The sequence below is a fragment of the Blennius ocellaris genome (assembly GCF_963422515.1).
Source record: "Blennius ocellaris genome assembly, chromosome: 18".
Lineage (NCBI taxonomy): Eukaryota > Metazoa > Chordata > Actinopteri > Blenniiformes > Blenniidae > Blennius > Blennius ocellaris.
Genome location: NC_137667.1, coordinates 25,587,859 through 25,612,714, shown reverse-complemented (window position 1 = coordinate 25,612,714; position 24,856 = coordinate 25,587,859). Strand labels below are relative to the sequence as shown.

The 24,856-nt window shown below is 41.1% G+C and overlaps 1 protein-coding gene across 1 annotated transcript in view; it reads left to right on the top strand.

Moving 5' to 3' along the window:
- The window catches only part of rad51 (RAD51 recombinase), a 33,791-nt gene extending 11,364 nt beyond the window's left edge, over positions 1-22,427 (top strand). Inside the window, exons 4-10 of the mRNA XM_080514523.1 lie at positions 4,033-4,150; positions 4,229-4,320; positions 4,398-4,492; positions 20,465-20,578; positions 21,018-21,147; positions 21,563-21,684; positions 21,754-22,427. Of these exons, the coding sequence (XP_080370649.1) occupies positions 4,033-4,150; positions 4,229-4,320; positions 4,398-4,492; positions 20,465-20,578; positions 21,018-21,147; positions 21,563-21,684; positions 21,754-21,877 (795 nt within the window). The 3' untranslated portion in view covers positions 21,878-22,427. The remainder of the gene's footprint in view (positions 1-4,032; positions 4,151-4,228; positions 4,321-4,397; positions 4,493-20,464; positions 20,579-21,017; positions 21,148-21,562; positions 21,685-21,753) is intronic.
- Positions 22,428-24,856: the final 2,429 nt, after the last annotated feature.

Genomic DNA, 24,856 nt, shown 5'->3' with positions numbered 1-24,856 from the left:
GAGAATAATGCGTGGGGTCGGCCACCGGCATGATGAGAACCGTGTGGAGTGAGCTGCGCGCAGGGACGAGCACGTACGACGGGCTTACGCCATATATCACCAGAATGATTGACAATTGGGAGGACCAGTTATTTTGATGATCCACCCGGAAGAAGAAAATCCTCTACTATACCTTTAAGAAATGAAGGTCAGTCAGTCCGAAAAATTGGGAAAACTGCGAAAGTGTCCCCAAATGCAGTCGCAAAAGCCATCAAGCGCTACAAAGAAAGTGGCTCACATGAGGACCGGCCCAGGAAAGGAAGACCAAGAGTCACCTCTGCTGTGGAGGATAAGTTCATCCGAGTCACCAGCCTCAGAAATGGCAGGTTAACAGCAGCTCAGATTAGAGAGCAGGTCAAAGCCACACAGAGTTCTAGCAGCAGACACGTCTCTAGAACAACTGTTAAGAGGAGACTGTGTGAATCAGGCCTTCATGGTAGAATAGCTGCTAGGAAACCACTGCTAAGGACAGGCAACAAGCAGAAGAGACTTGTTTGGGCTAAAGAACACAAGGAATGGACATTAGACCAGTGGAAATCTGTGCTTTGGTCTGATGAGTCCAAATCTGAGATCTTTGGTTCCAACCACCGTGTCTTTGTGTGATGCGGAAAAGGTGAACGGATGGAGTCTACATGCCTGGTTCCCACCGTGAAGCATGGAGGAGGAGGTGTGATGGTGTGGGGGGGCTTTGCTGGTCACACTGTTGGGGATTTATTAAAAATTGAAGGCCTACTGAACCAGCATGGCGCCACAGCATCTTGCAGCGGCATGCTATTCCATCCGGTTTGCGTTTAGTTGGACCATCATTTATTTTTCAACAGGACAATGACCTCAAACACCCCTCCAGGCTGTGTCAGGGCTATTTGACCAAGAAGGAGGGTGATGGGGTGCTGCGCCAGATGACCTGGCCTCCACAGTCACCAGACCTGAACCCAATCGAGATGGTTTGGGGTGAGCTGGACCGCAGAGTGAAGGCAAAAGGGCCAACAAGTGCTAAGAATCTCTGGGAACTCCTTCAAGACTGTTGGAAGACCGTTTCAGGTGACGACCTCTTGAAGCTCATCAAGAGAATGCAGAGTGTGCGAAGCAGTGATCAAAGCAAAAGGTGGCTACTTTGAAGAACCTAGAATTTAAGGCGTATTTTCAGTTGTTTTACACTTTTTTGTTAAGTATATCATTCCACATGTGTTAATTCATAGTTTTGATGCCTTCAGTGTGAATCTACAATTTTCATAGTCATGAAAATAAAGAAAACTCTTTGAATGAGAAGGTGTGTCCAAACTTTTGGTCTGTACTGTATATATATTTTTTTTTTACAGTAATCACACTGATCCAAATATTTTCCAACTGTTCTGAGATTAAACCAGCCTGAGCAGTACTATCTAGACCAGGGGTCGGCAACCTTTTACACTCAAAGAGCCATTTGGTCCCGTTTCCCACTGAGCAATACACCCAGAGAGCCGCAGACATTTTATTTTGACACTCTCACCGGCAGACCATGCCAGGACCACACTACACACAAAACCTTCTTCACTGCTGGTTGCCAACTTACAACTAATAAACTAAACTACATGAACTAAGCAACAAAAACACAACACAACACAATTATTACTGACACTACAAACCTAATATAACCCCCAATAATTACATTTAAAACACGTTAAACAGAAACTCCCATAATGCATTGCAGCTATCAGCTCCTTTATTGCTACACATTATTAAAATGCAAGATATATGTGGGAGATCTGGGATTTTTAGAACCATGAGTGTGAGTGGTGTGGCTTTCAATGTCCTTTAGTTATTGTGTAATTCACTATAATTTGCCGTTGCTCTCAACAAGTCCGCAATGAACCTCCCGGAATTGTCGGCGCTCCGCAGCGCAGCAGTTTTACTGTGAAAGGTACAAGAACCTCCCAGCTTCAGATACCTGTTGAGCCGTGGAGCTGCGGCTCCGGCTGTCGTGACCTACAGCCGCAACTCTACGTTCTTCATGCCATTATTGTTGCGTAATGACTTTACATCGCTGCGTCGTTGACAACCCGCCTACATTTTACCACTCTTTGTAGCGGGACTGCGCTCTGGGTGGCTTTGCCTCCTTATGTACCGCTCCGGGATGAACTGCAGTGGGAGAGAGGCTCAAGTGGAGGGACGAAAGAGCCGCGGGTTGCCGACCCCTGATGTAGACAGTAACATGATTTTCTAGATTAAACCAGCCTGGGCAGCTCTATCTAGACCAGGGGCAACCTTTAATGCTCAAAGAGCCAGTTGGTCCTGTTTCTAACTGAAAACAATGCCCAGAGAGCCTACATTGTCACTCACAATATCACTGTGATATTATTGTGAGTAATGTCAAAGAAGCACGCTTGAGAAAAAGCTTATACTTTACACCAGGCGTGCACATCAGTCTTTTATTTTGACACTCCCACAGACAGACCATGCCAGGAGGACACGACACACAAAACCTTCTTCACTGCTGGTTGACAACTTACAACTAATAAACTAAACTACATGAACTAAACAACAAAAACACAACACAACACAATTATTAGCAACACGACAAACCTAATATAACCCCCAATAATTACATTTAAAACACCACAAACAGAAACTCCCATAATGCATTGCAGTTATCAGCTCCTTTATTGTTACACATTATTAAAATGGAAGATATATGTGGGAGATCTGGGATTTTTAGAACCATGAGTGTGAGTGGTGTGGTTTTCAATATCCTTTAGTTGTGTAATTCACTATAATTTGCCGTCACTCTCAACAAGTCTGCAATCAACCCTCCCGGAATTGTCAGCGCTCTGCAGCGCAGCGGTTTTCCTGTCAAAGATACAGGAAGCTCCCGGCTTCAGATACCAGATGAGCCGTGGACTGTGGGTTGCCACATCCCAGCTGTCTTTATACATTGGGAGGATAGTGGATTTGTGCCAGCTTATAGAGTAGTTTCAGATTTTTGAGTGGGTGTCTATTGTTTTAATTGTTTTTTGTAGTGATTATTGTGGTTTCTGTAAAAAGAGAAGTATGTCGTCAGCATATAAACTGATTTTTGTAACGGTGGTTTGGTGTTTTCATTCAATGGATATTTGTGTTCTGTCGGAGCAAAAAAGGGTTCTATGAAGATGGTGAGAAAGTGAGGGGGAGAGTGGGCATCCTTGCCTTGTCCCCCTGCGCAGCGTGAATGGTTGTGATGTTAGTCTGTTTGTGGTAACAGTGGCTGAAGAATTTTGACCCAATCAATAAATGATTCCCCAAAGCCAAGCTTTTGCATTGTGGAGATGAGAAATGACCAGATAACCTTATCAAATGCTTTTTTCTGAAGCCAGGGTGATGATGATAGATGGATTTTGTTGTTGTGATGAATATTCCATGAGGTTGAAAAGTCTGTGTGTTGGTGGATGAAACCGGTCAGATCAGGGTTGATTATGTGTTGAATGATTCTTTCTATTATGTGAGTGAGTGTTTTTGTTATGACTTTTAAGAATTGAAGAACAGAATGTCTAAAAACTGTAACGATGTGTTTACCTCTCAGGAGGATGGTGTGTGTAGTGCGTCCCAGTTATTATTGTTATAGACATTTTATTAGGCAGTTCACAAATTACTGGTTGTGTTATATATTCTCATATTTTTCACAGCAGGAGGCCTAATATCAAATAGTACATGTATAATTGACTCAAACATCTTTTTTTCTTCCATAATTTGTCAACTTTAATGCAGGTCAGTATAATTCAAGATTTTCTGAATTATTATATTTACAATGTAATATAATACTTAAAATAAGACAGGCAATTATTAGAAATTAATCAAATGAGTATTCCAACATGGCCGAGTGAACACGGATAAGAATCAGGTCCTAAATAAGTGTTTAGCGGAATGAGATCAACAGCAGTGGATTTATAGTAACCCACCTGAACTGCATCGGACAGTGAATGAACCCTGGAGTCCATCCATGTCGATGATGTGAAATGTTGTCTTTGTCTTTGCTCTCAGGCAGAAGCTGCCAAACTGGTGCCAATGGGCTTCACCACGGCTACAGAGTTCCACCAGAGGAGAGCAGAGATCATCCAGATCTCTACCGGCTCCAAAGAGCTGGACAAGCTCCTGCAGGGTAAGATCTGAGACAGGACACACAGTCACTGGTCCTCGGGACCAAACATCCCACCGCATGTGTGAATCCTCCCTGCAGGTGGCATTGAGACGGGCTCCATCACAGAGATGTTTGGGGAGTTCAGAACAGGGAAGACTCAGCTGTGCCACACACTGGCCGTTACCTGTCAGGTGAGGCTCAGCCACATCTCCACCATCATCACAATCCTACTGAGAGAGTCTGGTGGATCTACTTCTTCTGTTCGCAGCTGCCCATCGATCTGGGAGGAGGGGAGGGCAAAGCCATGTACATTGACACTGAGGGGACCTTCAGACCAGAGAGGCTGCTCGCAGTGGCTCAGAGGTTTGTCTCAGTGAGAGTTCCGCCAAAAAACAATTTTACCATTAGAATGAAAGAAAAACAACTGTGGTGATTCTCAAGTGGTTTTAGCAGTTTTAGAGCTTTTAACATCAGTTTTTGCTGTTTGGGTAAGTGTATAGGCCCCTGCATACTCCCTTTTTGAAGCCATCAGAACAAGACGAAATTTCAGCAGTGAGGTCAGCAAGCTGCCGAAAAAATTTTTTTTTCCGCAGGACTGTTCCTACTGCCGAAAGATGTTGCCAAACTCGCAGGTCACGTCCCCTCACAGCAGCCACACGTCTTGTGTTAACTTTTCAACTGCACAGTTTATTTCTTGCCTTCCGTGGTGTCAGAAATGCATTTCGCTGAACTGTTTCAGTATTACCGTATTTTCCGCCCTATAAGGCGCACCTAAATACCTCAAATTTTCTCAAAAGCTGCCAGTGCGCCTTATAGCCCGGTGCGCCTTATATATGGACGATTGTTCTACTCAAGACTGCTATTTGACAGCTGAACAACCAGAAGCTTTTATTTTGACAACTCTAACTTTGCAACCGGATCTTCAGTGCGGACGACACTCCACACAACACCTTAATCACTCATGGTTGCACACCAACATTCTAACAAACCAAAATAAACTAGATGAAATAATTACTCCCTAAACTGGGGAACAAAAACACATAAACACAATCAACACCAAGCCCAACAACGACCCACAATAACCTCCAACAACACAAAACATGAATTTGTCGCTGCAAGGCATGATGGGACATCATGCCTTGCAGCGACAAATTCAACCTGAGCTCCTCAGTGCAGCCGATAGAAACTCCCATAATTCATTGCAGCTGTTTGTGGTGTTTTAAATGCAATTATTGGGGGTTATATTTGGTTTATGGTGTCGGTAATAATTGTGTTGTGTTGTGTTTTTGTTGCTTAGTTCATGTAGTTTAGTTTATTATTATTATTATTATTACCGGTAGTTGTAAGTTGTCAACCAGTAGTGAATAAGGTTTTGTGTGTAGTCTGGTACTGGCATAGGCTGCAGGTAGGACTATCAAAATTAAAGTGTGTGCACCTTTCTGGGTGTTAGAATCAGTGGAAAATGTAACCTAATAGCTTTGAGCTGTAAAGGTTGCTGACCACTGGTCTACTCCATGCGCCTTATACGGCGGTGCGCCTTATATATGAATGAACTTATAAATTATGTCAATTGATGTAGGTGCGCCTTATACACCGGTGCGCCTTATAGGGAGGAAAATACGGTAAAAAAGAGAGTTTTTGTACGAGCACGATGTTTGTCTGGTTTTAACTGCAGGAGCCGACAGCTGTGTTCAGGTGCATCATAACATTTGAATGAGCTGTGGCGCTCGGACAGTAGCGATGTTAGAAGCTAAATATGATTAAAGTATGACTGATAGTGATTAGTGAGCTGGAACACTTATGCGCAGCACACGTCAGTGGCGAAGTTTCGGTAGTGCGGCACCTACATAGTTCGGCCAGAATCATTGGCACTGCTAAAACAAATTTGTTCAGCCAGAAGGAGCTTGCTGAAGGAATTGACGCATTTTGTTCGGCAGCACTGCGCTGCTGAACTTTCGTCTTGTTCTTATGGAGTATGAATTGGCCTTAAGGGTTGTACATGTAATATGTAAAGTTTCAGACATAACAGAGCATTTATGACTCACTTCCTGTTTACAGCAGGTAGCGCTTTGGTTGTGTCTCTTGGCCGTGATCAGATATGGACTCTCACGCTGTGTGTATGCCAATTAGCACTTATGCTAATTAGTGCATGTACTAATTACCACGGATTCTAACGTTATCCCGTATGTTAATTGAGTTTGAGTTTATTTTATTTAAAACAGGGACAACGCATATTAAAGGACTCATATTATTCTAAATCGAATTTTCTGTGCTTTAAACATCATAAAAGTGCTATTTTTACATATACATCCCCAAAGTGGTTTTTTCATTGACTCCCTCAAGCTTGAGTTTGAGGGCGATATTTCTCTGTTCTCACTGGTGGGGGAGCTCTACACGTTGATTCAATTTGATGACGCGGCACCACCTTGCTGACGTGGCACAGAGATGGAGAAGCCCCACCTACTTTGAAACTGGACTTACTCAGAAGCTCATCTTGAAACCTGCTGCTATTCCCACAATAAAAGACTAACGAGGCGCCGAGATCTGTAAGTACATTACTACAACTACCAGCATGAGCTGCTGGCTACGTCACCCAGGGGGTGGGAGGAGGCGGCTGTGGGCTGGGCTACAGTCTCCACATGAGGGTGGAGGAGCTGAGAACCACCCGTTTCATGAGAGGTGACGTCAGCTCAATCCAAGAAATAACTAGAATTTCACAAGTTTTGAGAGTTGTATACTGTATCACCCAAATTATTATCCCACATGAGCATGGGATGGACTGTGAAACATGAAATATAGCGAAATATGGGTCCTTTAATGAACATATAGATGTAAATATGCAAGATTATAGCCAACGGCTAATTTCTATCTTTAGTCCCTTTGGCAGGTTGATGTCAACAAAATAAGATAGTAAAATCAATAAAACAGCAACAACAAATAAAACAGTTTGTGTTAATGGCCAGTATGAGCAGGAGGAGTAATTACAGCGAGAGGAAAACATATCCTTGAAAACACCATAGGACAGAAAAATTATGAAACATACAGGCTTAGGGTCAGGGGACCAAACTTATTTCTCTAGTGTTAAATGCTAAAATTAGATATTGAAGAGCTGATTAGAGTGCAGAATGCTGAAGGGTTAAAGTGTTGGATACGCAATTATATTGCAGATTGCCCGATTGCACAATAAGTACTATTTTAAGTGCACAATACTTACATTAATTAAAAGACCAGCAATGGCAATTATATGATACTGGTAGTACCCATTTTTAATAATAGAAAGTGCATCTTGCCTTTCATGTAGTCCAAATACCTAAAAGGCGAATAGATATAATAAATTGTGGAAAATATTAATGGGGAAGAGGGAATAATAGTAATGATATTAAAACAGTGGTGTTTATGAATGTACTCAGTAGGAATTGTGAATGGTACCCGAACAATTAGCAAACATTAAACAAATATAGAATTATTTGGGCACAGTTGTGACAACAGTGTTGTTTTTCCAATAGCCAAGCTTTAAGATGTTTGTTAAAAGATGTCAGTCGGGAGTTCACGTATTGTGCTTGGTATTGAATTCCAGGTGTGAGAAGCATGTACAGAAAAAGCGGCTTGACTAAATGCACTCTTTCTAAAAGGAATTACACAGTCACCTCTAGAACCAGCTCTTGTTTATCTGTTTGAGTATTTTTTTTCACAAATTCTTGTAATTGAGGAAGTGCTTTGCCATGGAAGATTTTGTAAATCAAGATAGCGTCGATGTGTGTTTGGCAGTGTTGTCCCAGCTTAAACGCTCATGTTTTTTTAATATCTGACAATGATGGTACGTTTTTGTTTTTTTTATCCAATACTGTCAGAGGTTATTTATAAACTGTTTCAATTGGCTTTAGTGTTGTCTTACAGGCCAATGCCCAACTTGTTATGCAATAGGACATGTGTCACATGATCATAGTATCAAAATACAGTTTTGCTGACTCAGGAGTTAGCTTGTTTCTAATAAACCTAAAGTTGTACAAGGTAAACTTAATTATAATTCTACATTTAAAAAGAAGTTGCGAGTCGAGAGTGATTCCTAGGTATTTGAACTCTTGTACCACTTCAATTATTTTACCTTGCACCGAAACGTTGGGATCACTGTCAGTATTTGCTCTTTTTGAGATGTATATACACACGGTCTTGGATATGTTCAAGTGTAGTTGGGATTTCTCAAGCCAGTTATACACATTTGTCATAGCATCCGTCAGTTCTTGCGCAGCCTGTATTTTATCCTTTGCAGGGAAACACAGAACAGCATCATCGGCAGACGTTTCGCAGGTGACATTCGGAGGACAACAACTTGGCAAATCATTGATAAACAAACTGAAAAGCAGTGGACCAAGCAATTGCCCCTGCGGTACACCAAGATTGTAGTTCAGTGATATTGATTTCATGTTCTGTATCCTAACACACTGTGATCTTGCAGATGTGCATGATTCAATCCAATTCAGAGTACTTGGGGAGAAATTAAACGCGACAGTTTGATCAACAGTATGTGGTGGTTAATGGTGTCAAACGCAGCCAAATTGCATTCTGTTCAAGGAATATAGACTATTAAGATGATCTACAATTTGCTCCACTACTATTTTTTTCCATGATTTTGGAGAGTTCTGGAAGTATGTATTGGTTATTGCAGGGATTGCCTGACTTAAAGACTGGTGTAATGACGGGAAGGAACTTTCATTTATGGATTTATTTATAATAATAGTTACGGTTGCTATGAAAGATTCTTTGTGATATTTTAGAAATGTTACATCCATACAAAATGCGTCTTTAGCTTTAGAGCTTTTGGGGCCACACACAGCTTTATCAACTTGTGACTGCGACCATATGCACAAGTTATGAAAGGGTTTGTTAGCATTCAGTGGCATTGGTGGGTGGTTTTCTAACTGCTTCGAGTCAGTTCTTTAACTGAGTCTATAAAGTAATCGTTCAAAGTTGTTGCAATATCTCTTGGCTCGTGGATGATTTTCTCCTCAAGCTGCAGCTCCTTAATTTCTTTGTGCACTATACTCGTTCCCATAATTTTTTCAAAAATATTTTTCCAGTTCTCTTTAGCATTTCCTCTTGCAGTACTAACTATATTAATGAAACAATTTGCTTTTGCAAATCAAATTTCCTTTACCACTTTATTTCTTAGAGAAATAAATGTCTATCTATGTTCACCCTTTTCGTTTTAAGTGATATTTTAAGAGCATGATGTCGATTTTTCAGTATTAAATCAAACTATTTCTATAGCACTTTTCATGCAATGAAAATTTGTAACAAAAAGTGCTTCGCTTAAAATAGAAATTATAATGCGTGCACGAACTCATGCAGACACACATACGCGCCCACACACGCAACCACCCACACACACAGCCACACTGCAGTAGTGTCCTTATGGTTTAATTCAACCATGGGAGGTGATTTTTTTTTGATGGTTTTGCTTTAATTTTTCTTTTCTTTTCTTTTTTTTATACCCTTGTCCTGTTCGGCAGCTTGGGCACAAGCAATATGATATTTATTGAGAGCCTTCTGATGTTAGAACAGTTTTTGCTCTTGCAACAGGAAGAGACGGAAAGTCTCCCCATGTTGCTGCCTTTATTAGAAGTTGGCATGGCTGCCGTACATGACTGGGGAGGAACGCTCAAAGAGAGACAGAAGAGATAAGATTAAGAGGAGAGAGAGATAGTGGGGGGTAGAGGGATGGGTGGGGGACAACATACTTGTTAGTGCTACATATATTATTTATAGTTATCACCTTGATTCAAATATTTTCCAACTGTTATGAGATTAAACCAACCTGAGAAGCTCTATCTAGACCAGGGGTCTCATACTCCGGTCGTCGAGGGCTGCGGCCCTGCACGTCTTCCACATCTCCCTCCCCTGAATGTCCTGATGGTTCATCACCCCATTCAGCACAAAGCCAGATAACGAGCTGCTCAATGCAATCAGCTGTGTGGAAGCAGGGAGACATGCAAATTGTGCAGGGCTATGGCCCTCGGGGAACGGAGTACAAAACCCCTGATCTAGACAGTAACATGATATTCTAGGTTCAACCAACCTGAGCAGCTCTATCTAGACAGTATCATGATATTCTAGGTTCAACCAACCTGAGCAGCTCTATCTAGACAGTAGCATGATGTTCTAGGTTCAACCAACCTGAGCAGCTCTATCTAGACAGTAACATGATATTCTAGGTTCAACCAACCTGAGCAGCTCTATCTAGAGTAGACAGTATCATGATTATCTAGATTAAACCAGCCTGAGCAGCTCTACCTCGACCAGTGGTCCCCAAACTAAGGCCCACCTCCACATTTGGCCCGGCCCTCTGAACAATACCAGAGACACATTTTGACTTTTTTCATATACAGTCTGGGCTCGACGTTAAGGCTTGCCCGAACATCCGGGGCTAGTAAAAGCTTTGCTCGGGCAAGTGAATCATCGACCCAGCTTGCCCGAATGGGCTAGTGGTTTGTTTGGTGATATTTTGAAGTTTTTTTGGGCAAAAATCACTCTGTATCGCCAACAGATAATGCCACCGCAGGCCGCCACCATTTCTCACCCTGAGAGTGCGAAAACGTGATTCTTGTGTGAATGCCGATGAAAGCATGGGCAGACACTTGACGCCGATCGTGGCTGCCATTTTTTTCCCGATTTGTGATCCCCATTCAGATCAGTGATGCTGCGTCTTACCTGAAAAACATGCATTTTGATTTGATCGCGACAAGGATTTTCCCTTGCGGTAACTCCTCGTCGTCCACTATTTTGAATCTTTAACTTCCATAAACATTCAGATCATCACCTGAATGTATTAAAAGCTCACTCGAATTCAACACATAAAAACAACTTCAACTAAAATAACGTATTTTCATAACTTTTTATGGTTCCAAATAAAGTTGAGTGAGCAGGAAGAGGAACAGGGACAGAATTGATTTTATTATTGACCAATATAATAGAGAAAATACTTTTTTTCTGTGAAGCACTTTGGCTATTTTCTCTGTAGTAATTTTTTTCCATAGTGTAGCGAGTAGAAATGTCCAATTTACTCTATCAAAAACTTTTTCTGCATTTCTGGTGATAATGGCCTTTTGTTTATTGTGGTGAGTGGTCTATAAGATTAACATCTGCACGTATTGTTAGTGGAGTGTCGTCCTTTAATGACCCCAGTTTGATCAGGGTGTATGATGTGGGGTGTAATTTTTTCTATTCTGCTTGCTAATGTTTTACTAATTATTTTAAGATATAAATTGATTAATGATATCGGGCGATAGCTAGATGGTAGTGTAGAATCTTTATCCAATTTTAGAAGAAGACTGATATTTACACAGTTCATATGTGGGGAGAGAGTTGAAGATTCTTTAATCTCAAAAAAATAAAATTGGTGAGAGTAAAGGCCAAACTTCTTTGTAAAATTCAGTAGTGTATCCGTCACGTCCTGGAGCTTTACCATCAGGCATGTGCTGGAGAGCTTCATGCAGTTCTTCTACTGAGATGGAAGCTTCTGGGCCTTGGATCTGTTCATCTTTTAATTATGGGAGGTCAACTGTGCTCAAAAAGTTCTCTATTTTAGATTGTGACGGGTCTATTTGTTGTCCTTTTGTCTTTCACCCACACAGAAAGAGAGGACAGATCTCTTTTGAAGGGAAGCCGCGGCGAACATTAAGTATAGTTCAACAAACCTTGAGATTGGATTAACACAGTAATTTATTACAAAAGACAGAAACACTGGCCATCCAGAGAATCGCCTTATACTTAGCCGTTAAAGCAGCTGAGGATAAACGCGCCTCATGTCAGTCGCAGAGCAGAAGAATGAAGAGCGATCCACACAGAGCTACCGCTAGATAAAACACGCGCGCTGCTAAATCCCCTCTTCCCATTGGCCACCGCTAGAAAGAGGCGTAAGCAACGTAATCTCCTATTGGCGGACCTTCACACAGACAGAACAAACTACGGTACCCATGATGCATTTCGGTATTTGTCCATCATCTACAGCTCGATAACAAAACAGTCCGACGCCATTTTAACAGTTTGAATAAGTCCATGCGGGAAGCGTCACAGTTCGGAGGTCAAAGAAAACGTCATACTCTAACATTGTGAAGAGTAAAGTTTTCTCAAAAATTCTCTGAAAGTATTGTTTATTTCTTGTTTTTTGTGTGTTGTTTAGGCAAGTGCCTTTTCCTTATTTTACTGAGCTGTTTGCACTTTATTCTACACAGTTAAATAAGTGTTTGTTACTACAAGCATATTTCATTAAAGGTTTAATGAACTATCATCTTAATTGTCTTTATTTTTAGTTAGCATACACCTTAAACACTTCAAGATGAAAACTAATGATGGTTATAGAAGAGCAGCTTCATGCTGGTGCGATAAGCTGTATGTTTTACATTCAATTTACATATGGTCCGATTTGTCGACTAATAGAAAAAATAACCAGTGACTAGTTCACTATCAAAATAATTGTTTGTGGCAGCCCTAGTTGAAATTGTGTTTATGTTCAATTATTTCATTCAAATCTATTTTTCATTTCCTTAATTCCGCCAATAAGCGGTCGTCATTGGAAGTGGCATGAGCTGTCTCTATGGTTTTGATTTTATCGTCTCAATCTTTTTCCTTTATTTTTTCCTTTTTGGTTTTGTGTGAGGAGTAAGAAATGATTTTGCCTCTCATGACAGCTTTAGCTGTCTCCCAGAGGATGCAGGGAGAGACACCAGGCAGATCGTTTGTTTCTAAAAAGAGTGTCCATTGTTCTTTAAAGAATGTGAGGAAGTCTAGATCCTTGAGCAGTGAAGTGTTAAATCTCCATTGTCTACTAGGAGGGTGATTGTTCTATTAGTGACAGGTCATAGTGACAGGTGCATGGTCACTGATAGTGACGGGGTGAATCTGTGTGTCCGAGGCGTCTTTAATCACCGATTTACTCTCCAGAAAGTAATCTAAGCGTGAATAGGATTGATGCACTGCTGAGTAGAAGGTGTACTCTTTAAGAGTAGGATGAGAGGTGCGCCAAGCGTCGCAAAGGCCATAGTCACTCATGTACTGCTGGATTATATGTGGTGATTCCCAGTGTCTGGTGTTTGCTGTTTTACTAACTCTGTCCATTTGTGGACTGAGGGCGATGTTGAGGTCTCCTCCAACTATCAGTGTTTTGTCAGTGTGTTGAGAGGCTGGTTAAGACGTTGTGATAGAAGGAGGGGTCATCAACATTTGGGCCATAGATGTTTGTGATACACATCTCTATGTTCTGAAGAGAGATATGAATAATTATAAATATTCCCTCTGGGTCTATGGTTGTCTTTATGAGAGAATTGTATTTTATTGCTGATTAATATAGCTACGCCTCTCTGCTTGGAGTTCTAACCAGCTGAGTGTGTGTGAGGGAATTGTCGTGAGATCAATTTGTGATGTCCTGTGGAAGGTGTGTGTGTCTCTTGTAATACGACAACGTCTGCCTGTAGTTTATCCAGGTGTTCGAAAACTTTTTTCTTTTATTTCTCTAGTAAATGCATACACTGTGTCTTGGATAGTAGTCATGAATACTTTACAGTTGCCACTAACATGATTATGGGTGAAATAATTATCCCAGTTAATATTGTTTCGCACCTGTGTCAAGTTAGGAATCTCCCTCCTTGGTACTCTCATCTGCTCTGATATGGTTTTGTTAGTATAAGAAAATCTATTTTTGGATAGCTTTCTTGACAACAGAATGAAATTATGGTCTGACAGACCTGTGATCATATTGAACGTTTTTTGAATTCTCTCACACTTATTGGAAAAGATGTATGCATGTTTCAGAGGAAGTAGTCAGTCTAGTAGGACGTTTGATTAATTAAGTAAAGTTAAAATTAGTCAATAATGATTTTAACTGTCTCCGATTCGATTTGACAAGCCAGTTAATATTTAAATCTCCAAACAAGATAACTTAATTTTTTGTACAACATTCCTTAAGTAGAGCCTGAAGTTCTGAAGTTCTGCATTGAAAGCATTAGAGGGTGATGGAGGTCTATACATCCCCTCAGCTATTTCATGACCGATACATTCAAGGTTGTGTACACAGATCCATTGTATTTGTTTTTGCACTTCAAGTGTTCCCTTACATAAAATATTACTCCTCCACCTCAATCAGCATGTATACTAATGCTGGCACATATGCCAATTGGCATGTATGCTATTGAGCATGTATGCTAATGCAAGTGTGTCTGATGATTGTGACTGTCTTTTGACTGTGATCAGATGTGAACTCTCAAGCAACTTGGGAAGTTAGAGTCACATCTGCGCATGTACACCCCACTTCCTGTTTCCGTGAGGGGGCGCCGTGGCAGATGGTCATAATTGTTGCATTGGTGTGATGAAAGCCAGACTCTGATGCAGTGAATCAAGTTTGAAGTCAATCTGTTTACGTTCAGTCGATTTACATTGCACTTCATGTTCCATGGCAAAGGTTGTCAAAGCCATGCCCTCAAATGGCATTATGACCAGCAGTCATATGGTTGTCATGTTTGCCGGGCTATGATGCAACGTATCAAGTTTGAGGTTAGTCTGATCACATTCAGTCTATTCACATCACACTTTCTGTTCCAAGGTGTTCTTGACCATTATCACGCCTTCAAATAGCGGTATGACCAAGAGTCATCATATGGTTGTGATCAGGGCTGGACTCTGATGTAATGTGTCAAATTTCACGCCGATCTGAGTTCAGCCGATTTAAACTGCACTTCCTGTTTCATAGCGAATCAAATTTTGTGGCTTGGTCACGACCACACCGTGAAACTTTTGTGAGAGATTTTGATAACTTATGCTCTTTAACTCGTTTTCTATCAAAAGAAACTGGAGTTTCCCCTTGGGATGAGTTCGCTCTGAAATATTTGTACATTTGAGGAAAAATTCACCAAAATGCGCCATTTTCCTTCAAATATCCGACTTCCTGTTGAGTTTTTGGAATTGCCATAAGATAATATTTTGTTTGTCTCTTCTTATATATATGTGCGGATTTTCGTAGCTCTTGGTGAAATGGGATTCTGTGGATACCTTTTTCCAATTTTTCAGGTGGCGCCATTGAGCTATTTTGCAAGTCACGTGTGTAACTCCCTCAAATTATCTACATTTTCTCCGGATCTGACGAGTGCCAAGTTTCATAAAAAGTTCTGTATACTAAGGCCCTCAAAAATGCTTCCATTCAGGCTGACTAATAATACAGTTTCAATAGGGTCCTATACACTGTCAGTGCTCAGACACTAAATATATCCTGGAGGGGCACGCCCTCTTCACAGACTCAGTATGTCACCTGCTGTACTCCGTCACATCCTGCATCTTCTGAGCCAATCCCGGTCTCTGGCTCCTGGTCCAATCAGTCCATGATTCTTGGTCTGATGTTCTTTTCTTCACCACAAGGGGGCACTCCGTCTGGTCTATTAGTCTTCTAATGAAAGCACTCTAAACATCCAATAGTATAAAACCTGTGAAAGCTACACTAATTTCCCTGAGATGGTCACCACAGACTAAGTAGCTGAATAAGACATGGATGAAGGCACAAGCCTGCATTGAATAACAGTTCTCACAAATACATTGCGCCGAACTGTTTCATTAATAAAAGACAACGTTTGTGTCCAGATTGCGATGTTAGTTCATTTTTAACTGCGGGATTTGAAAACTTTGAGTGATGCGTTCAGGGTCGGCAGGTGAATCTCCATCACTGACAACGATTCGATACGAACCTCGATACACTACCAGCGATACGATACATTAGCGATTCACTGAATCCCCTGGCGATACGATGCAATACACCCCTGTTCCTGATTGGATACGATTCGATATTGATTTGATGGGGATTCAATTCTGCAAAATGTGATGCAATGCGATTTGGTACGATACGATTCAACTTGATGCAAAGAAATTATACCAGAAATGGAAAATAAGAAGCTGCAATTATGTATGGTACTCGAAGAAGATGACTTATTCTTTTTTCCTTGCCTCATAAGCAGCAAATTTAACAAAGAGTTCACATTTTGCTTATAATCTACTACAACTATGCATCACTTCATTCACCTTCTTTTTGTCCTCTTGAAAAGTACAAAACACAAAACAGCCCTTTAAACAGCGTTGGGATTTGGAACCACATTCAACATAAGGAACAGAAATTGGTTCCTGACATTTGGAACTCGTTTTATCACACTGTCACAACTTAAACAAGAAGACAACAACAATCACTCTCAATGAGTAACTTAAAGTGCAATGTCAATAGTGCAATGTCCATATTTCTGTCTGCCAGACTGATAGTAAACTAAGATTTCAAATATAAATAATAAAAATAATAATAATAATAACTAGATGATCTGCATTTCCCGCGGCAAATGCATAATAGTGTGAATGCTGCTGGCAAACTGTAATGCTACCTGCGGCCGGTAGACTGTAATGATTTGTCCTGCCTGCCTGCGGCAGGTAAGCTGTACTGCTTTGTCCTGGCAACCCGTCTCTGGTGTAGACTGAGAGTTTAAACTTGTACAACTTTTTTAAAAAGTGTCAAACAGTTAAAAAAGTGCAAACAGTTAAAGTGCAAACAGTTAAAAAAAAAAGTGCAAACAGTTAAAAAAAAAAAGTGCAAACAGTTAAACAAGTTTCAAAAAGTTGAACAAGTTTCAAAAAGTTGAAACAGTTGAAAAGGTTGAAAAAGTGTCAAAAACTTGTACAAATTTCAAAAAATTTCAACAGTTGAAATAGTGGAACAGTTGAAAAGTGGAATGGTTGAAATCGGTTAAGATTTGAAGAAGTTATAGCGAGTTAAAACATTTCTCCATCCGTTAACATTGGAAAAAAAGTTGCACAAAAGTTTAAATATTTCAAAAAGTTGACGAGATTTCAAAAAGCTAGAACATAGCCGGAAAGTCCCAAAAAAGTTGCACGATTTGATATTTGAATGATTACGAACGGGTGAAGATTGCCAGAGAAGAAGCGGTTTGAAAAACGTACAGAATAATAATAATAAAGATTTGAATCTCAAGAGTGTGAATGCCATGCATTCACACTAATAATAATATTAATAACCTTTCATAAGTATGGTAGATCTTTCACAACTGTTTATTATTTGGCAGTCGCAGCTGCTGCAAACAGACTCACTCTCACTGAGTCATATTCAATGTAAATAACACAACAAATAAATAAATACAAATAAAATACACTTTTGAAAACAGACATGTCTATAAATGCCACTCTCACTGCTAACAGCTAACTGGGTGGTTTATTTTGTGTTGGTCTTTTTCCCCATTTTTTCCCTTTTTCTTTTTTTTGAACACTCCTTTAGGTTAAGTAGCATCGCATTTTTTACAAACTGCTTCCGTCTTGACACATTTATCATCTTTCTTGTAAAAGCCAAAGTACTTCTAAACACCTCATTTTAAGTTTATCGGTGCGTCAGAGATCTCATCAACCATGCTGTAGGACGAGCTTGTGGGAGAAATGTCAGTAATGGTGTTTTCAATATGCCCCTGCAGCGTCCAGATCCCACTGGATCTCCTCTCCTATTACTGAGATGAGATTCTGAACATCGTTGAAAGTCTGCGGTGCTGTGCAGCGCCGGCATTCCAATACACCCATCACAAAAAAACAAGTGTGTGCAAAGTTCTGTATATGAATGGCGTATATAGGTTTATGGCAGATGAGATAGGTGTTTTTTTGTGCGATATATTTATTAGGTTTTTAACAACTTAAAACACAAACGCATTTGTGTAGGGATTTCTTACCTCATAGGGATCACTAATAGGTTTTGGTTGGCTATCGATAATGATTAATAATTAGAGAAGACAGTTATTAATTATGTTATTGAAATTTAATCTGATCTGTATCAGATACCTCGGACCACCACCTGTATTAACAGGAAATGATAGCCAATTCAGTTTTATCAGTCTCATTAGATATACTAAACAGTTAATCAGGAATTTGAATTAATAGTTAAATTAATTACAATTACCAGAATTAACACTAAAGCTTGGTGTGTGTGTGGGTGGGTGTGGGTGTGGGAGTGTGTGTGACGTGTGATGGAACTACAAAACAAGATGGCGGATCACGAGAAACTACATTCAGATGGAGGTTATCAGAGAACAGGAAGTCTGTCCTGGGTCTCGACCATGTGCTGGAGAACAATGGAACATGGAAGCTAGTCTTTATTGTCTGCTTCCTGTGTGTCTCTGCTGAAGGACCATTTCTAGAATGACTTGATGTGAATGAGACTTGTTTTGTAAAACGTCAGGAGTCGTCAGATGGTGTTCAGTTACTGTGTGATGTTGTCTTTGATGTGATATGTGTAGGATTGTGAATTAATTAGTTAGTAAAGCAAAGATTAGCATGCAGACCCTGTGTCTGTGGCAGAGCTAACATTGGTTTACAGGTTGATCACTGCTCCTAATATCATTATCTATAGAACTCAATCACTGTAACAGAACCAACACATCTTCATAAAGTTGAACAATTCTATCATAGCATCAGGTTGAACTAATCTCAGGTAAAGCCCAGTTGTTGTTACCACTTCCTTGAAGGAGTTCAGTTGTTGTCCTGGCTGGAGGGAAGCTGGTGTCTTCTCCTGTAGTTAGCACCTCCTGCTAACTGTGGTTGGCTAGTTCTGCAGGCTGAGGAGAAGAAGATGAAGTTGATGTTTGGCACTCAGGTCTGTGATGGTTTTCCTGCTGGTTGAGGAAAACATAAAGAAGTTCTGTGAGGCGTCATTTCCCTGGTCCCGTCCTGGAGAAACCGGTTGGTTTTCATTGGTTGATGGGAGATCAGACTCTGGGTGCTGGTCTCTGGATCAGGGGAATGTCTGACCCTTGTGGTCGAGTCAGCAGAGGAGTTGAGGAGTGAAGGCCCCTGGTTGCAGGCCTCTGGTGTTGCTGTATGCTAACGCTGGGTGAGCTGTCTCCAGCAACCTCCCGACTCGGAGCCGGCTTGCTGCAAGAGAGACTGTGAAACTGGTTTTGCAGCCTTTTGTTCCAAGGGTGTGAATTCGAAGGTGTCGAATCCTGAGAGCTTCAACCAATCAGTGACTGGCTGAGTGCATGGGTGAGCATCTTGTGAGCAGAATGCAGGAGAGGTTCTACTGTGGCAAAAAGTCCCCCCCACTGGGTGTGATGGTTACTCACATTCCTGGATCCAAATTCATATGTCATGACTGCGTATCAGGACAAATGAAAATTGTCTTTCGTTAGAAGTGAACAAACATTCTGTGGTCTTGTGAGATCCCAACAGCTACATGGATACACTATATTTACTTCATGTTACATGAACACTAACCCTCGGTGAACCTGTGCTCATGGTTCCGTTTTCATAGTTGTTACAGATTACAACCATGAAGATGGAACATATGATAAGAGGAATGGAAGATATTATACTCTCGACTCGTCCTCCCGAGAAAATGTAAATAATACCAACACACTATATCGTCCTTGTTGTTTTGGTATGTACATGTATTTCTTCTGCTATGTGATCATGAATAGCTGATCTTATATTTTTCTTGTACAAAATAAAGCTAAAATGGGTAGAAATCATATAAAAACCTTCAGCTTCGGTGGGGGCTATGGCCTCCAAGACCCCCAGAGTTTTCAGCTGAAGTATCTTTTTTCCTGTTGCCATCCCGGATTTGCAGAATAATGGCTTTCTTCTTGCGACTCAACCATGCAGCCCAATTTTCTTCAAGTGCCTCCTTGTGCATGTTGAAACAGCTACACCTTTTCTTTTTTTCAAAATGTTCTGTATTTCAGCTGAAGTTTGTGGTGAGTTTTTATTTGTATCCTGAACAGTTTTGCTGGCAGCAATGACTGAAATTATTGTTAGTCTACCCAATGCTTAATTCAGTTTTCCCCAGTTTAACTAGAACACAGCTTCTCTGTCATTATGGCTCTCTGAAAAATGGCGAGGAGATCACAAATGTGTCCAGGGTATTCAAACTTATAGGCACAACTTTAGTTTCATGAAAATGTCACAAGCCCAGCACTGTATCAGCATTCATGGAGCAGCTGTTAAGAGGAAAATACACAATCTAATCTGAAGGTATGTATGCTTTAAGTAGTGAGGACGGTCCACATGCTTTCACATGAAGAGGCTGATCTGTTGGGAGTTTGACACAAAAGGAACATCTGCGAATGTAAAAGCTGTGATATCAGTTCACACAGGACCACCAGAACTGAACCAAGAGAAGTTTTGAGGAGCCTCCATGTCTGCTGCCAGTCAGATGCTTGGATCACATTATGGTGGAAAGATGGAGCCATCTTGACCTGATTTGGAACCTGTCCTGAGCTGCACATAGTCCCTGATGGCTCCTCCTCTTCTCCCTCCGTTCAGGTACGGGCTGGAAGGTGGAGATGTCTTGGACAATGTGGCATACGCTCGAGCCTTCAACACAGACCACCAGACTCAGCTGCTCTATCAAGCTTCTGCCATGATGGCTGAATCCAGGTGTGTGTGTGTGTGTGTGTGTGTGTGTGTGTGTGTGTGTGTGTGTGTGTGTGTGTGTGTGTGTGTGTGTGTGTGTGTGTGTGTGTGTGTGTGTGTGTGTGTGTGTGTGTGTGTGTGTGTGTGTGTGTGTGTGTGTGTGTGTGTGTGTGTGTGTGTGTGTGTGTGTGTGTGTGTCATTAACACTCAAGATAAGTTTTTAGTAAACTTGAACTGATCATGGGAAGGCCATGTTCGCCGTCAACGCAGATGGGGTTGGTGACGCCAAGGACTGAGCCAGGGGAGTGTGTGTGTGTGTGAGACTTTCAAATGGAAGAAGAAAATATATATATAGCATTTCACAGATTGTTCTCCACAAGAGATTAAAAAGCTTGTCTGTGTGGAGCGGAAGTTAGAAGTCGGTCCATGCTGGAGGTTTTAACACACACCCACCCTGTTTCAGGTATGCTCTGCTCATTGTGGACAGCGCCACCGCGCTGTACAGAACAGATTACTCGGGCAGAGGTGAGCTGTCAGCCCGTCAGTGTCACCTGGGACGGTTTCTCCGGATGTTGCTCCGGCTGGCAGACGAGGTGCTGCTTTCCATCTCCATTCTCATGCCATCAATGTAGAATAGTTTTGTCATACACTGACACCCAGTGGTCCTCCATGGTATCACACTGCTGAGAGCCGCTTCTCTCTGAACACTGAAGAGCATCTGCTTCAGTCTTCAGTCTGAATCAGAGACAGACACCAAAATGTTGCCTTCCATGAATCCTCTTCATGGTAGGGTATATAAATATAATAAAGAACACGATATGTCTCCATTTAAACTTGAATGAATCAACATGTCTGCAACAACTATCTGATTCACACCCACTTCAAATGTGCCAGTTTCTAATTTCCACATAAGTTTTAGATGTTATTAGTCTGTTGGTTTAACCCCCTCCCTCACTGTGTGGTGGCCCCCCTCCAACATTATGGTCTGTGTGAATGGGGTCTCTGTAGTTTGGCGTTGCCGTGGTGATAACCAACCAGGTGGTAGCTCAGGTGGATGGAGCTGCCATGTTTTCTGCTGATCCCAAGAAACCTATCGGGGGAAACATCATGGCTCACGCCTCCACCACACGGTGGGTGTATCTTCTTCACCTTCACCACACCTTCATCTTCGTCACTCTGAAGATGTCTCCTGTTCGCAGGTTGTACCTGAGGAAAGGCAGAGGAGAGACCAGGATCTGTAAGATCTATGACTCTCCCTGCCTGCCCGAAGCCGAGGCCATGTTCGCCATTAACGCAGATGGGGTTGGTGATGCCAAGGACTGAGCCGTGTGTGTGTGTGTGTGTGTGTGTGTGTGTGTGTGTGTGTGTGTGTGTGTGTGTGTGTGCGTGTGTGTGTGTGTGCGTGTGTGTGTGCGTGTGTGCGTGTGTGTGTGTGTGTGTGTGTGTGTGTGTGTGTGTGTGTGTGTCCCTCTCTCCCTCTCTCTCTCCCCGGACCTCACACTAAATCGTCCCACAGAAGGAAGAATGGGGTTCTGCTTCAGAGGCTTGGAGGATGGGTAGCTCTCATATCACAACAGATCAGAAATCAAACCTCTGAGTGTGTCATCAACCGTTTTTAAAAAAGCTCACAGCATGGACTACAGAAAAGAATAGTCTCAAGTTAATTCCACCAACAACTAGAAACATAATTTTTCTGTTCATATTCAGTCAAGCTGATTTCTGCTGAGTTCTGTCACATTTTTTAAGTTTATTAGGAAGATGAAGTCCACATGTGGAGGATGAACATCATTAAAATCCAAACAAGTGAATGAAGAATAAATTACCCTTTTTCTTTAAGTTCCCCTGATGTTTTCTGTGTCTCTGATGTCTCTGTATATATATATACAACGATACATTTGTATTTCTATTAAAGCTGTGCCTCATTGGAATCATTGGTATGGAAAGCAAATCTTTGTTCCATGATTTCTCTTCTAGATTCACGCCAAGTGTGGAATTTGGGATACATGAAGACAAAAAGTGGAGCTTGAAATTTGTAATTCTTTTTAATAGGAATTTGTTGCATGTGAAGGATAAAATTAAAAATACTAAACACCCAGATTTAAAATTAATTGCCTCTTAATGGTGGGGGTGATGATGTTAACTAGAATGGGCACTCAGTACACCGCATACCTTCACCAGTGCCACATTTGTGTGCGGAACCGAGTTAGCGTCGCTAGCCTTCTAGCCATTAGCTCATATTGATGCTAAATAAATACATCAGGGGCTGTATTTATCAAGCGTCTTGAGTGCCATTTTATTCTTAAGGCCTCAGAATTTGTGAAATTAAGTTCGACTCAAACTTAAGAGTAAAAGCTATTTACAACTTTCTTAAGTCCAAGAATCACTCTTCTCCCAGATACAATATTTAACCCTTAGATGCACACGTGGGGTCACAAAGGTTATTCTTCAACATCTTTAAAATGAAAAGTTGTAATATTCCAAGTATTCCTCATAAAACATGTTTGTGAAGGAGGCCATTTGCATTTTTATTTATTTTTTCAGAAATTTGAAGAAATTGCAGTTTTTGTATCACTACCCCACTCTGCCACAAGGGGATCAGAGTAACACATTTGATCACTAATTTAATCACGCATCATAATCTGTCAATAAAAAATAAGTTCATAAATGGAGATAATACTTACATGTACGTTACTGGGTAAAACTGACCTCCAGGGTGGTGAGACTGCTGACATCACATGTTTAAGTGGGACAGTCAGAGTTGATAAGAATTAAGTTTCCATAGGAACTGCTTGTGGAGCAGTGGGGTCATGATACAAAAACTGCAATTTCTTCAAATTACTGAAAAAATAACTAAAAATGCAAATGGCCTCATGTCACAAACATGTTTTCTGAGGAATACAGAGAATATGAAAATATTGCAGCTCTTTGTTTTAAAGATTTTCAAGAATAACAACCCAGTATATTGCCAAAATGCATTGATTTGAATTGGGGTCACTTTTGACCCCACGTGTGGAAGAGTGTAGGTACTGGGAGGTTGTGCATCCAAGGGTTAAGAGACCTACAGAGGTCTCCTACGTGGTTTGGAGTTATCAGCAGGGGTGGAACTGAGGCGAGAGATGTGTGCGAATGATCTGGGACCGGAAGAATGTCCTGACTTTGTTTGATGATAAGCAGTTGATCAAATGGTATGATTTAGAGCAGGTATTCTATTGTCACAGATAATAAGGGGCATCATCTCATCAGCAACGTCACGCAGCAGAGCTTTCATGGCAGGGCTAAAGGTCATCACAACGCTTCGATATATCACCATGGGAAAATGCAACAGTGTAACGCTGATGATTTGGGGCCTTCTCAACCAACAATTAGCATAATAGTTATGGAAGAAATATGGCCCTGTGGTGTGTGCATGGGTGTAGCCAGAGCCGGCTCTTAACAATTTGGTGCCTTAGGCAAGATTTCATCTGGTGTCCAGGTGTATTGCAGTCAATTCCACCACAAATTGCATTTTTTTTACACACAAATAAAAATGAAATACAGCTTTAGAGTTACAGCATAATCTATTTATTTTAAAATTGAAGAATGCCTGTGAACAACATTAACAGAATTGTAACACATATTAATTATTTAATAAATTAGAATTCAAATAAATACAACAAGAAGGTTTCTTGCATTTTTCCAGTCTCTCAGACCTCATCTGACACATTTAAAATACCTCTGAGATAACATTTTGCAGCAGAAGCACTATAATGCATCTTTGTTTTGGAATATATCAGCCAGCTTCTTTTGATTTTCTCTCCATTGACTAAGACTTTACTGAAGTAATCATGTTTACACCTTTTTCCATCTTTTTCTTTCGGAAATGTGAATTTGTTTTTGGTTTGATATGATCTTCTGAAGTTAAATCAGATGGCCAGTCTGCAGGGTCTATTGATGCCACCTTTTGTGTTACTTAGCTCTGCAGAGGTGGAAGGAGCAGAAGCTGGCGAAGAAACACATGGTTGTGTTGCAGATGTGGAGGCAGAGGATCCTGAGGGTGCATCATTTTACTGCGCAGATGTGGAGGAGGCAGTCGACCCTGATGTTTCGTCATTTAGCTGTACAGTGGTCAGAGGAGCAGAATTGCCCACAGCTGGCCCAGGGTTAGCAGGCAGGGATTCAAATACTTTAAACGTGCACCTGTCAAGAGAAGATGAGCATTTTTGAAACAATTAATATTTCACAATTTAGTCAAATTGTAAACAAAGAAATTTGCTGTGAAACACAAGTAATTTGCACCTGAGTTGCATTACAGCCTATAACTGT